Here is a 15,355-nt window from a genome sequence, read left to right as displayed (position 1 = left end):
CATCGAAGTATTAACACAAAATTCTACGTGCTCACGGACCAGACTTTAGATAGTCATAATTTGTAGGGTAGACTCACCATTAGTCCGCTGCGGGTCGATCTGCGCATGTAAGATACTGAAGCCGGGCGCAATGATGGCGGGCAGCGTGCGTGAGCGCAGCAGCGGCGGAGGCGCGCGCCGCCCGCCCCCGCCCAGCGCCTCGGCCGCCGCCACCGCCGCCGCTGCCGCACTGAAACAATAATTATTTAGCTTTAATAAGGATTCCTTGTCAGGACTACGGAACCCTAAAAAAGAGACCAAATATTAATATTATAGACCCGTTCCCGACTCACGCTGCTACCAGAGTAAATACAAATGAATAGGTCATCTTCATAGAAACGCACCGGGCGCGGTTTGTATGTAAGCGCGCCAATACGTATGCGGCGCGCACACTGACAAAATTTAGCGTGGATTAGCGGGGAGCCAGTCGTGGTTGCGCCGAATTTTGTCAGTGTGTGGTGTGCGTGCGCGCCGCATACGTATTGGCGCGCTCACGTACAAACCGCGCTCGGTGCGTTTCTATGAAGATGACCCACTCATTTGTATTTACTCTACCCCTACCAACCGGGCAACATGGAAAGCATTGGGGGAGGCCTATGTTCAGCTGCGGACGTCCTATGGCTGAGATGATGATGATGATGATAATCCCGTTAAGCCCTCCAGTCAAGCTAAATATGGTGAGATTAGCCTAGAGCATTTATAAGTAACATTCTTGGTCCAATACAGGTAAAATGTACGACTGACGTTTGGTTCGTGACAGATGCTACACTATGACATTTCATAGAGCGGCTCAAGAGCGGCTCGTTGCTCTGTAACAAATAAATGCTCTAGCTAGTCTATACTCACGATAAGTTGAGGTCCGAGCTCCACACGGGAGCGCCCTTAGGCGTTGCTTAGAGGTTGAGATCCTGCAGTCACCTTTGTCCGGTGAAGCTGAATACGCCGCTTATTGCAATCAGCAATGTCCGTGCGAAAAGACCTCCAAGTCCAACAATGACACCATTGGGCTATCATCGTAATGACATTCACTTCTGCAAACCCGCTTTTAGATTGGTCTCGGGGGTGATTTTAGTTAGTTAATAACTATAATTTATAACAGAGTCGCCTCAACCCACCTGTAAAAAGTAGATATAGGCAAAATTCTCTATTTTTCTCTGATAAATTAGAGAGGGTCGTGTACCTACCTGTAGTGAAGATTAAATGGCCTGATGATGATCAGTATTTATTCATATTCTTGTTTATTAGATGACTAGCGGCCGCCCGCGACTTCGTACGTGTGAATCCCGTTTTACCCCCTTAGGGGTGGAGTTTCGTAAAATCCTTTCTTAGTGGATGCCTACGTCATAACATCTACCTGCATGCCAAATTGTCAGCCCGATCCGTCCAGTGGTTTGGGCTGTACGTTGATAGATCACTATGTCAATATATTTAGATGACTCTTGTGAACTTCGGTAAAAAAAGATCCTATTTTCGTCAAATGTCTCCATAATATTTGCTTGGATACAGCTGAAATGCATTCCATCGTTTTAATATGGATAATGCGCGCTATGCGCCCGTATTGTCCGGTTACAAAGCAAAGGAAGCCCCGGCCAGCATATTTACCCCGGACCAAAGCTTTATCGAGTACGTTATATATGGCATGAATGCAGATATGCTTAAATACTTGTAAAATACAAGAGAAGAAACATACCTGATACATTTTCGTTCTAAAATTACACCTCTACTACCTTTTTTTAGATGAGATGTACAAGACCTTGTCGTGCAATCGATATGCAAAACATCATTATAGAAAATTGGGTACTGTTGAGGACTCTAAACACCAAGCCCATCTCCAGCCCAGTGGCTTAATGTCAGCGGCTTTATTTTAAAAGAATCATAATCAATGACTTAAATTTTCTCTTTAACATGTTGTCAAAAGTCCGACGACAAAATGTCGGTGAGTCTCCAACCACCCAGGCGTGACCCAGGTTTGATGTGTAGTGTAGGTAGACTGCATTAGGAAATCTACTATTTAGTAATGACGTAAAATAGTTTGTTATATTTATTTTTGTTCTATATAAATGTGTTTCTGGTAGTCGTTTACACTAATTAACGAATCTAGGTGTGGAGAGTGAAGAGTTAGACAAGCTGAAATGTTTTCCTAGAAGCACCATCGCAAAGGTTCAGTAAATACATTTCAATTATTTAGAGGCCGTTACGTTTACCTTTACCCACAAAATAAGGAGTTTCCGACTATTACTTGTATTATCGACTTAATAAGCAACCATCCTAGAAACAAACCTACCTAGGCAATTAGGGAATTAGCCTGAATGGTCTGGTTTATTTAGGCTACCCATTCAGTTGATAGCTTTTTTTTTTATATAAGCCTTTATTCAGACATACAGAGTTTAAAATTGATTGAGTTTAATATTATTCTAATTGACACTTGTCTGTGTGCCTTTTTTGGCAAAGGCCTCCTCCAACTGTTTCCACTCTCCTCTATCTCCTGCAACTGTTGCCCATCCACCTCCAGCTGTGGCCTTTATTTCATCTACCCATCTTCTTGGTGGCCTTCCCCGTTTTCGCTTAAAATGCCTTGTGAACCAGTTCATTCTAGATTTAGACCATTTCTCTTTTCTTCTAATTGTGTGTCCTGTCCATCTCCATTTCAACTTTCTGATAGTTACTGTTACATCTTTTGTTCTTGTACAATTCTTTATGGTGGTGGTTCTTACTCTATCGGACAGTCTTTTCCCCATCACGGGAACCAGGAACCTATCAACGTGAACAACAACATAATTGATTATGTAGACGAATACATCTATCTCGGTCAAACAATCTCGCCAATGGATCTTACATCTAAGGAAATCAACAGGCGAATAGGTAATGCATGGAAACAATACTGGAGTTTAAAAGAAGTGATGAAAAACCCTGTAATGAGCATGACTGTCAGTTGATAGCTTACTTATTCTTTAATGTACAGAAGAAAAGAGTTGAAGGCAAGCAACACTTCAGGAGCTCCTTGGGTATTACGGATTAGTAATTAACATTTATTTTTGTTTTAAATTCGTAACGGTTTCGCCACCCTTCGTATTAAAAAATATGGGATTTTAACTACAACAGAAAAGCTTTTGGCCTGCATCTCACCTGATGGAAAGTGATGATTAGGCTGAAGATGGGAGCGAGCTTCACCCGGAATCCTCAACCACAGAAAAACTGGCTATCTTACCCCAAACTAACAATGCTGTTAATCACGCTCCAAGCCGAAATAAAAAGTGAATCTCCCACTGGGAATCGAACCCGAGACAGTCTAACCACTACACCGAATTTTCAGACTTTAACTTTCTCTTCTTCTTTGCCTTAGCCCTTTCCCATATTTGGTTGTCGGCTCTCCTCTTTCTAAGGCGCCAGGAAATTCTGTTCTGGGTTGTTGAAATATTTGTTTGGCCACGCTCTAAGTCATTGGCCACCGTGGACTACCTGTAAAACTAATATAGTGTGGCAAAAAAACACACATCTAGAATACGATTTAAAAACTTTATCCACTTTCAGCTACAGTAAACACGCTAATAATCGAAAACAATGTATCAAAAGACAATAGGGGACCCTCTTAAAGGTTCAATCCGCCCTTTGAACGTCTGGTTTTTACGACACCTCCACATTTTTCGCAGACAAAGCCACTAAGAGGTAACTAGACACGAGGATAATGTGCGGCACCCTTTATCTGGAATAAGGTCAGCGAGAACTAAGGCTTGTGTGAGACACATGCAACTTATACACAATAGTAAGGATATAGTTTCGTGCGAGCTTAGACAATGGTTTTAAATCTATACTTCTAAACTAAATATTATGAATGCGATAGTAACTCTGTCTGTCTGTCTCGCTTTCACGCCTAAACCACAGAACCGATTTTGATGAAATTTGGCATAGAGATAGTTTGAGTCCCGGGAAAGGATAAAGGATAGTTTTTATCCCGGTTTTTGAAACAGGGATGCGCGCGATAAAGTCTTTCTGTGACAGACAAAATTCCACGTGGGCGAAGCCGCGGGCGGAAAGCTAGTTTACTTATATTTCTTTCAATTTCAAGTTATTTCTCGTGTGGTAATGGCTACTTAACGATTTGAAAAGGAGAGTTTTAACAAACAATTTTAATTAGGTATTAGGTTTTATTATCTAGATAATTATAGCCTCATTTAGAGTAAAGACTCAAAAAATGTTTGGGTTTGATAATCCTATTTGGAAGTCCCTTTTTGCAAGAACTTCAAGAAAGACAAAGTCGCGAGAACAGTGATAGAAGGAAGAGAAAAGATGTTATAAGAATATCTCACATCTTTTACAAAATATTAATATCCATCCACTACAGGTGATACCGCATGTCTAATATTATTTGATAGTAGGACGTTTGTTATACCTCCTAGCCAATACCTTTTACCGTGTGTAATATTTTATGATATGCCAATATAATATCATCTGAGGTGACAACTATTGTTCCAGATAAAGGTCAGACATGAGGGAAAGACGACGTACCTAATACGACGATAATACTTTTACGAAAAGAAATTTGTCTCTATAGAGACAATTAAATGAATTACATGAAGTATAACATGATTTCGAATCCATTCAGTCCTTTTTCTCTTGTATGAAAAACTCAATGCAGGTATTTTAAAATAAAGGTCAGTGGGAAAGAAGTTTATAAAATATCTAAAATGGTCAATCAATACGCTTTTTTCATTTTTATTTTATTTCCTGATTTTGATTTAAAATCAAATCAAGCCTTTGTTGTGGTATTCCCCAAATCGACAGTATTATTTTCAACGGCAACTGTCGTAGTCAAATTATGATTTCCGTTCTCAACCGTCGTATCATTTCCAACCGTCGTTATCGATTCTGTTTTGTTTTGATCTTCTTTTATTAATTCTTTATTGGCTTCATCGTTATTTTCTTTGGGTAATTTATCTCCATTCACGTTTGGACCACTTCTGCGATAATCTAATAATTCGTTCCCCAAATTCTGGATGGGCCTCTCTTTAGCTAGGTCTGTTTCGTTTTGTTTGTCGCAGTTATTTATGAAGGGTTTGCCTGGAAGTAATAATGCGTGGTTAACAAATTACCCGATAACCATAAAGCTTGATTTTAGGAAAGAGGAATGTTGGGGAGCGTAATTTTATTTGCGTTATAAATAATCCTGGGAAATTTAATCTCTTCGTGTAGATGTCTGGATTACTAATACTAGATTTATAGGAGATAAATAATATGGTAGTCAAGGACAAAAAAGTCCAAAAAAGTTAAACTCATTCTAGCTAGATTGAGCTTTAATTTACGAATAAGTTGAAGGTCTGTTTATAAATGAATTAGACAGGATCAATTAAACATTAAACACAACAATCTAACTCGGTCCAAATACTGAGTATTCTCCGTAGTATTTCATCTAATTGAGTACTTTTATCAACCACCGTTCAGTTCTATCTACAAAGGGCGTTCTAATTATCTCCTCCCTTACCGACGAACAAATTATTTAATCCCGGGACGTAAATACTGCCTTCCCCGACGGCCAGGTCCAGTCGGGCTTTACCCACATTTGATATTCCGCTCGCGTCCAAATTCAATGTACCTTTGCCTAGAAAAATGTGATCAAAATTAGTATTCATTTCGCGGGTCTAGTTGGAAAGTGACGCCTTTTTCTGGTGCTGGGTAAGCTAAGGTAAGGGTTAAGAATTTCGGTACTTCTATCTGCGAGTTTTTAGTAACATTAAAAGCTAGCCAAAAATGTATTCCAGATCTTAAATTCAGTTGCTATTCAAATTTAAGATTTATTTTTGCAACAAGAGGTAGCCTATCCTTCTCGTAAGTTCCTTGCAAAGTTACAAAATCCGTGAAAACTTTATTCATCGGTTTAGACGTGAAACAGACAGACAGAGCTATATTCGCATTAATATTACTCACAAATGTTAGCCGCTAGCAAAATCTAAACATCAACCTAACCTTCCAACCATGCTCAAGCATAAGTAAATGCAACTAGAAGCAGCCAGCTTGCTTATGCCCCTGCACGGTCTACGGATTTGGAAGTATACCTAGGGACACGTACATATCTACAGTACAGCTAAATACCGTGGCATTATTGTAGCTGGATATATTTCAATATCAAAAGTTATGCATAGTCTGATGTGATGCAAGCAGACCAAACACTGTGTCAAAAATCAAAATCAAAAATATTTTATTCAATTTAGACCACTAGTGGCAAGTGCCACCTTTTTAAAAAGTTAACCTTAAGTGGCACTTTACATGTCTCCTTATCTTTTGGGCCCTACCAGCGCTTCGAGACAAACATATTATGGCAAGTGCTGAGAAGAAACGCCACCACCACCAACAAACGAAGAAAATATGTCACCATAACCTAGGTTTTTTTAAGACTCATGTCCGTTTTCACTCAATCCGTATTTTTTAAGTGATCCCTTTGAAAACAAAATTCCTGCTATGTGTTACCATAAGGGTCACTTAAAAATTAGGGATTGATGGTGAAAACGGGCATAAATCAATTACTCTTACTCTATATTCTTTCTAAACTACCTAAACGTAACTGCTCCATAAATAGACTTCGTGTAGCAAAAGTAATCTGTGATTACAATTGTTTGGCAACTCAATATACCTATCGAAACTATACTGAGGATAATCGAATCGGTATGAAGTGTCTTCGCTAAGGTTGTCTTGGAATTATAAGATAGACATTAACAACTACCCAATTGTTTAGGGACTTTAAAAAGACTTAGCACGTACGTGTTTTTCTGCGCTCTAAACCTTGTGACGAGCTTCACAACACGTAGAGCAACATTTTTTTCTGTCCTCAAAACCTGTGACGAAATTTTAGATCCAATTGGAACTTCAAATCCCAATAGATCTGTCCACTCAAAAGCAACGTAGGCCGCAGCATTCTAGTCTAAGCCATTTGTTATCTTAACACAATCGAATTTATGTCGGATTACGTTTGACCTTGTATCGAAAATTGGTTTGGATAAGAAATTTGTAGCACCGTTGTTTGAACTAGCTAGAAGCCCAATTAAAAAGATACAACACAATATTGTTTGTTAAGTTTGTGCCGAAACTTTTCTTGGGTCTAAACCTATAATTCCTGACAGTTCTTCTACCTGTATATTTCCCTGCTTAAAATATTAATGCGAAAGTAACCCTGTGTGTCTGTTATGCTTTCATGCGTATACCACTAAGCCGATTTTGATAAAATTTGGCATGTTTGAGTCAGCAGCAATATTTTAATCTAGTAAATCAAATCTTGAAACAGTCCACTGCTGAATAGGCCTTTTCCAATTCGCATCATTTTCCGCATTTAATTTAAAAAGCTGCAAATTATTTAATTAATTATTAAGTATTATTAACTAAATTATTTAATTTACTAGAAGGTGATTTTTCAATCGTTGGTTAACTCCTAGAGCAGACTTATCACTATTAGTGGTACTATTGACATAGGACTGTCATATATCAGCCATAAATTCTAGTCCAAGTGAGTATAGTATAAATAATTTATTTATAAATTAAAATAACCAGAATTCCCGAACTTCAGCAGCAAATCTGTTTCACCCAAGGAGCTGAGCCCGCTTGCCTTTAATTTTAGATCGACGTTATTCGGCAGGGATTCGCACTTGGTCCCTTCGTTATTGTTACTATCAGATCTATCTGATTTCTTCTTCTTTTTATCTCTAACCTCTTTGAGTTTCGATTCTAGCTGTAAGTGGAATTGTTTAATTAGGTGCTTTTGTTTTATTTCGATTAGAAACAAATCTAACATTTCAAGCCTTATTTTATTCGTCCTTTGCAACCTACACCGGGTCGCCAATTAAGAAATAATTGTTATGTTACAATTTTATTCTCATTAATTATTCTATTTGATGAATTTCAACTTATATTGCTGGTATAACGTCGGTTGAGAATTTTACTGTCAGAATAAAATAATTGGGCCTTTTTGATAATACAAATAATTCAGTACTTGCCATGTCTAGTAGAATGTCTTTCTGTTCTAAAAATGTTTCGTCTACCACATCGTTTCTTCGCTTTGTATCCAAGATAGGCTTCGTGAGGTTAATTGCTGTGGTAGCCAATAAGGCATTGTTGAAGAAAATACTTGCCTAAAATAAAAGAACATTATTTCTTGATGTCTTAATTACCTGACAAGTTGGGTATTTTAATATAAAGTGATTGTAACGTTACATTTTACTATATAGCAGTTTCTACTTAGGTCCATGAAATTTCGCATTTTTATAACGAGAGTGGAATAATAAACTAACTTGAAATATTTGTTCTGAACTTTCTTAAAAATGTAAATGTAAAAATGTAAGACAACAAGGTCTCTGTGGACAAATATCTGTCTAAATTGCAAAAGAAAAACGAAACCTAACTTAAATAAAGAAAGTTTCATGTAAATAGCCCAGAACAATCTCAATAACATTATTACCAAAGACGTAAGAAGGATCCATGTGAGAGCCATCGAGTTGGCCGCAGCTCGACTACACCGTTTTACGAGCGCGAACAAATCGACTTATAAATAAATACGGTTTGGTGTAAGTGCACCAATTCTTGTTAAGGAATATAACATAGACATTTTTGTTCCACGATAACATTTTTGCTGCCACAATTTTCATTGTTGTTGTTTTTTCACGCTTGATTTGTTTGATAAATAGTGACTTACTTGACTTAAAGTCCTATGTCCCCTAGATGGGGCAGAGGGCGTCCAATACAAGGCGATAAATAGTAGAGTTACAGATTTCTTTGTTACATCGAATGCAAACAGTTATTCATACGACTTTGGGAGAGTTATGAACTCGAGCTTATTTCTGCGCATTAAAGTTACGATGCTCGCTTCTTCTTCTTCGTTATTTGCTCGTTTCGCGATCTAAATACTCGCCAAGAAACCATCGTACTCTTAATTTGATAACTTGATGTGAATGACGTTTCTGGAGTAAGAAAATATTGTCAGTCTTTGTCGTCGATAGAACAAATACTTAAAGGGTTGTCAGCATAATAAATTCATTTGTTACAAACTCCGCTTTCGCCATGAATGGTGCAACTACCGCAATGCATTTTATGACCGCAACGTGCCCACGGCAAAGTGTTGATGGAAACATTATTAGAGTCCATGCGACACAAAATGGTCCCATGGCGCGAATTTTGACAATTGATTTGGCAAAAGACTTGGTTACTCACTTCTGTTGTTAATAACCCTGATAATAATTACTAACTTCATGAGTCACTATAGACGTCTGACATCGTCCAACCGGACCGACTCTTACTTGTAAAAAGTCAGTGGCTAGAAATTCTATAGGTACCTACTTTCTTGTTACTTTCAGTGCCTATCTGTCAAGTCGTAATGACACAAGTCCGAGATCGAAATGTCTAGACTAGAGGAATCTAGACATTAATTCTCGTAAATGATGGCATTTCATTATCTAGGTAGGTACACCTATTACATAATGACAATGTTTGTCTGATAGCTTTTCACAAAACTATATTCAACCGATTTAGATGGTAGATGTAGTTCGAAGTCCGGAAATAGATATAGGACATTTTTTCCTTAGTTTTTCATAGAAAATAAATTCTTTCTATGACAAAAAAAAACTTACAAAGCAGGAAAAGCCGCGCATAAAAGCTAGTTAAGCAATAGGTAGTTCATTCTATCTAATAATTTCAAATTAGTTTTTACGTCTACGTATAGCGTATATTTTCATAATGATTCTAAGAAAACAACAAATTGATTACATTGTGGTGTTCCTGTTTGCGTCCCGATGAAACCCTAATGAGATTTATGTAATAATACATTTGTGTTCAAACAAATTGCTTTGGGTTACCGATTTTTTGTACATACAACGGCAAATCAAGCGTTCCTTAAGGATCAAGTACAAGATTTTTGTAGGAATGTACTTATCGCTTTTCCGCAAATAAGAATAAAGAAAACAAATGAAGCATAAGTTTCAGTAATTTTTAGCAATGGTCTTCCATTTTTACCAATAAATGGTGAAGCCACTTTAGGCAAAAAGTAAATCCCTGTGAACAATAATCTACAATGGCTATGATTGGACAAAATGAACATATTTGAAATCTATTTGTTACAGGCTTGTTTTATTAAATAAATAATGCCTTCCTATACATCGTTCTTCGATTGGAAAATAAATTGTAGAGTTTCAAATAAGCTTTTCCGTAGCAAATGGGAAAATATTTTATTGCTCATCATAATGAATAAATATAACCCCTTCGTGTCAAAATTCGTACTTTTCGTGAATATATGAATCGTTTATCAGCATTCGCTATACGATTAGAACGAAATTTCGTATTCCTAAAGAACGTCGAACACGATTGGAATTTCGCAAGTTAGATCATAAAACAAGCAGCAATAAAGCCAAATAAATCGATGTTTCGAAATGTGTTCCACTTTATTTGCAGAATTTCAATTTAATCTCCATTCTGTAACTCCAAACCAGCGGTGAGTTGATTCCAAGAATTAAGCAGTTTTTAACTACGAAAACTTTTTCAAAGACAGCAGTAATGTTTATTAAAAAGTTTCCTCTTCGAAATGGAAGGAATTCCCAATTTTTGTTTTGTTTATATTGTGACTAATGTAGCCATGACTTTTTGTTTTAAAACTCTTCGTTTCACTTAAAACTCCCATGCGATTGATAATAAAATATTTTTAGATTATTATTTACTTTAAAAGTCAATTGTTCGACAGTTCTAAACATCTTTGTCTTTGTGAGTTAGAAATATTTCTTGAGACTTTTTTCTGTACCACCAAGGCTAAGATCTCTCACTGCTTGTTTGTGTAAAGTTCTAGCTTTCATCCCAGGTAGCCTACAGTTTACAAAACATTAGTAGTCGTGTAACTTTATGCCCTTTTACAGGTGTGTGTTTTTCTTTTTCCAGAATATGCTGTTTGAAGCGTTAGTACCTCTACTTGGATGTGTGCTGGCTGTGCAATGCCGGGACAACAGCAAGGCTATGAAATCGATTCCCTCTATCACCAGCTCCCTAGTTAATCTCGGAAAGATGGACATTTCATTTCACTTCAATAATAAAGGTAAGCTATTTTTAAATTTTAAGAAGACTGACCTTAATTTGTGTACATTTTTGATAACTTGATAAACTCGGATTTTCTATGGTGGGAATCGAACCCTTCGCTTGCCGGGCGACTGCTAAATTCTCTATAGAAACATGCCAATGTATATGAACACGATTTTATTTTTCAGAGCCTATTAAAACAGACCAAAGTGTGCCACTCCACTCAACGTTTCTATTTTCAAAATCTGATCCAACTGCAACTGTAGAAGAGCCTTGCCCGTGCTCTGGGTTGAGAAGCGCCAACAATTTCCTCAATAAGCCATCGGATCTCTTGAACAAGATCCTCATGAGCAACGACCTCTTCTCTTTCAACAAGGATCCAGTATCTTCTACCTTCTGCTGCGGATCCCATGAGCATGCTCAAGAAGATGTAGTCACCTTCGAGTTTGGACCAAAAACAATGAACAGTCCACCAACCAACCTTCCTGGCTTACCCTTTATTTTTGAAAGTCTGTTCCCCAAAAAACCGATCATGACAATGCCTGCTAAGCCAAAAGCGGTGGAAATATTTCTGTTCCCCAAAAAGAAGGACCAGTTGTTTCCCATGAGGAATGAACTAAAAAAGGAAGCCATACAGATAGTTGGTGATAAGGAGATGAGGAACGATTTTAAAAGTCTAAAATTCAGGCCGATGATTCCTCTCAACCTGCAATCTTCGGTAAAAAAAGATTTGACAGCTCAAGAAAGGAATGAAACCAAAAAACAAGTCCCTAAAGAAGAGGCAGAAATTACAACTATTGGTAATTCTAATGCTCTTTGAAGTGAAAGAGAAATCGGAAATTTTTTGGTCATTTTATTAATTAAACTCCACCATAACTTACAAAGTTTTTTTTATACTTCATAGCCAATAAAAATAAACCGGCAACCTTTTCTCCATAATATTCAAAGACAGCTACAAAACTTACAAAGCCTAAAATATAATATCAACATAGAAATGAACGAATTTACACTCAAATACCACCAATTAGGACTCCACAAGCAATTTATATTCCATGCCCTACCACATCCATATTTTAAATCACATAAAATTATAACGAAGAGAATTCCTCCATTATTAAGCCCACACGGCATTCCAAACGAGTGAACACGTCATAATGAAGCAGTTGTCAGTCCCATTAGGGAAACACACGACTCTCGCTCGGGACCGGAACGTTGTTTGCTGAATACGGTAGGTACCTTGTCTAATTACAACATCGCAATCGCTTTACTTATTCCATTTGAGCTTATAGCGATTATATTTGAAAGAAATTGCGATTTCAATTTATTCTATTTGGAATGACGAAGCAGCAAATTATTTAATTTGTTAACTTACTGGTGAAAATATTTTTTCGACTTCTCCTTCCTACCAATCAGCCTTTAAAAGTCGTTTTAGACTAATATAGACGTTTGAATGAACGATGAATCAATCAAAATTTTCACTAGAACATGTAATTATCTTGATGATCCTAGGTAGAATATTAATTTGTATGTGAATATTACATTCCGTTACCCAAAACATTTTTGCTCTTTGCGTGCCCCCTGAAAATTTAACCTAGATTGATACGAGTTATACCTAAAAGAACCTTTCGTATTGAAAACAAATCTCTTTCAACTTTTCCAAAGTCGCTTAACCATAATCACTGTCTCATTGAAAGCGATTACGATAGATCTGACACGAACAGTTTGACACTACAAAGGCTTGACTGTTAAACAGCGTTGGGTGTTCGACAAATTACGCAGCCCTCCGATGTGATTGGTGGAACAGTCCAGGTTTTAGTAAACTCGATACGTGATTTGAATGGGAATCAGCTCGTTTGCATGCTGAGGGTAAGGCTCGATTTTATCTATGTCGATCCTTAATGAGGCAAGGTGGCATTTGTGCCTGTATTTTACAAAATATGAATTTTTATTTGTTGAATGAATTTTCCTTTCGTGTATAAGAAGTGACGTCACTTGATATAAGGAGTCTAATGCATAAAAGGAAACTCTTAACCATATCCTATTACATTATAAATCAATAAAGTAACAATGTTCAATGCTATCAATATTTTTCACTTTCATCATCATCAAGCAATTTAACCTTCACGTCAGAAGTACAACCCTCTATAAATTACTTCAGGTAAATGGAGGATTTGACCTATTCCCAACCTCAACATATTTGTATAATTTATTACATTCGTATTATACCTTAGTTGCCTTTTACGACATCCACGGAAAGTGGTCTAATCTACAGGTTATTTTTAAAAGGAATTTAAAAATGACTATGAAACCGCTTACTGTTTCTCTTTCCGTTGCTGCCTCTTCTTCTTGAAGGCGCGCTTGACTATGGTCTGGTATTGGTCTATAGTCAGCACGGAGGGCCGCTTGGCGGCGCTGGGCTCGTCCATCCCCTCCTCCTCGTCCCTCGCCTCATCGCAAAACCTCAGGCCAAGTTTTATTGCAAGACCCTTACCAATTTTTTTGTTCGTTCGTTTCAGCCAAATAACGTCCACTGCTAGACAAAGACTTCCTCCAAGGATTTCCTTAACGACTGGTTCTGCGCTACTCGCATTCAAATACTTGCCAACGATCTTCGCCAGATCATCAGTCCACCTTGTTACCAATTTACCAGGAGCAAAATAAGGAGGATTTGGTCTACACTATCCACGCTATCCAGTCGGGTTGAGGAGATGAGAATCGTATATTTATCTCACAGTTGCCTGTTACGACATCACAATCTCAGGGGTCAGGCTTAGCTATCGCTGTTTTATTGTAAGACCCATAGCAATTTACAAAAGGCTCATGGAGTTTGAATCGAGGATTTGGCATATACTCTCCACGCAGAACAGATGGGTTGGGGATGTAATTTTCATTGTCCCTTAGTGGCCTTTTACGATATCCGCACAGTGTGGGGGAGGTCCTTTTCTATTTTAATTTACAGATATTTTGGGATGATAACAATATAAATCACTTACTGCTTCTCTTTCCGTTGCTGCCTCTTCTTCTTGAAGGCGCGCTTGACCCTCAGCAAGAGGAACGCGGCGCGGTCTATAGTCAGCACGGAGGGCCGCTTGGCGGCGCTGGGCTCGTCCATCCCCTCCTCCTCGTCGCCCGCCTCATCGCACAACCTCAGGCCGAGCCATCGCTGTTTGGTTGCAGTTCGCGTTGTGACGCCGGAGGGAACGCACGTGTAATTTTTAGCAATGGCACATTTTCACGCGTCTTTTGTTTTTTTCAAGAGGTTTGATTGTTAAGTATTTTATACTTTCAATTGTTTTATTATTTACACGTTTTTTAAGAGGTTGGATCAGCGACTAATACACGTTTAATTGTTTTGACAATAATATTTTAACGTACTAATAAGATATCGAACTTTAAGAGGTTGGATTATAGACTAATTTACACGTTATCTATCGCTGAAGATAAATATACTAAGAAACTAACACTGAATTTACAAACTTTGGAAATATTTCACTGGCAAAGCACTACACTCACACACACCACCTGAAACAAAAAGAAAACACAATTAGGTAACGGTAAATAAAGTAGGTAAAGTTAAATCGAACAAGTTCTATTGTGGGCTCAAAGTATTTTAGGCAAAAAGTTTTCTATTCGGTTTATTTTTAGAAACGCTTGTAAGAATTTTCATTCACCGATAAAAGAGCTTAAAGTAACTAAAACTATTCATGTTATTTTAGAAAATAACGTCAATGAAACCGATTATAAAGTAGGATATTTTTTAACCTTTGCCAAATGATTAAAGTGGGTGGTTACAAGTACATAAACAGTTTTCTACGTGTAGAGACGGTTAACTACCATACTTTAATACTCAGTTAATAACCATATTAACTCTCGTTCATTTCAGATAAATGACGTCCACTGCTGGACAAAGGCCTCCCCAAGGATTTCGTCAACAACCTGTCCTGTGCTGCCTACATCCAGGCAGACTCTCACACATGCTGTATTTTAGTTGTATCACATTCAAATATGAACCATTTTGCAGTATTATGATAGGTCAAATTACAGCAATCAAAACTTAATAGTAACTTCCTAAAACAACGGAGAAATACGACGTTGAATAATTTATGGACTCAATCAAGGTCTATTAATAATAGTGCCAACGAACCTATCGGGAAATAGTTCCCAGTAGGATGGAATAGATTCTTAAGTTTAATAATGAATATTAAAATTTAATAATGTAGGTCTGATCTGATGAAGGCAGATTTAAAAACATAATATTAACCGGAAGACGTAGTGTGAGCAG

General features: G+C 37.5%; 1 protein-coding gene across 1 annotated transcript; it reads right to left on the bottom strand.

Moving 5' to 3' along the window:
- Positions 1 to 15: 15 nt before the first annotated feature.
- LOC114357312 (uncharacterized) lies at positions 16 to 14,314 on the bottom strand. The gene is made up of 2 exons (XM_028310867.1): positions 14,067 to 14,314; positions 16 to 229 (listed from the first exon to the last, which is right to left on the bottom strand). Exons 1-2 carry the CDS (start codon positions 14,183 to 14,185, stop codon positions 46 to 48), a joined length of 303 nt encoding a protein of 100 aa, XP_028166668.1. The 5' UTR covers positions 14,186 to 14,314; the 3' UTR covers positions 16 to 45.
- Between the last annotated feature and the right edge of the window lie 1,041 nt (positions 14,315 to 15,355).

Source organism: Ostrinia furnacalis, unplaced genomic scaffold (genome assembly GCF_004193835.3).
Source record: "Ostrinia furnacalis isolate ACB-3 unplaced genomic scaffold, ASM419383v2 OfSCF3133, whole genome shotgun sequence".
Lineage (NCBI taxonomy): Eukaryota > Metazoa > Arthropoda > Insecta > Lepidoptera > Crambidae > Ostrinia > Ostrinia furnacalis.
Note: the sequence above shows the minus strand (reverse complement) of the source record. Positions and strands in the feature narration are given on the sequence as shown.

Coding starts and splice junctions, on each gene's coding strand:
- LOC114357312 (XM_028310867.1), bottom strand. CDS start 14,185: ATGGACGAGCCCAGCGCCGCCAAGCGGCCCTCCGTGCTGACTATAGAC. Junction 230..14,066: donor CAGCAACGGAAAGAGAAGCA/GTAAGTGATTTA, acceptor TTATTGTTTCAG/TGCGGCAGCGGCGGCGGTGG.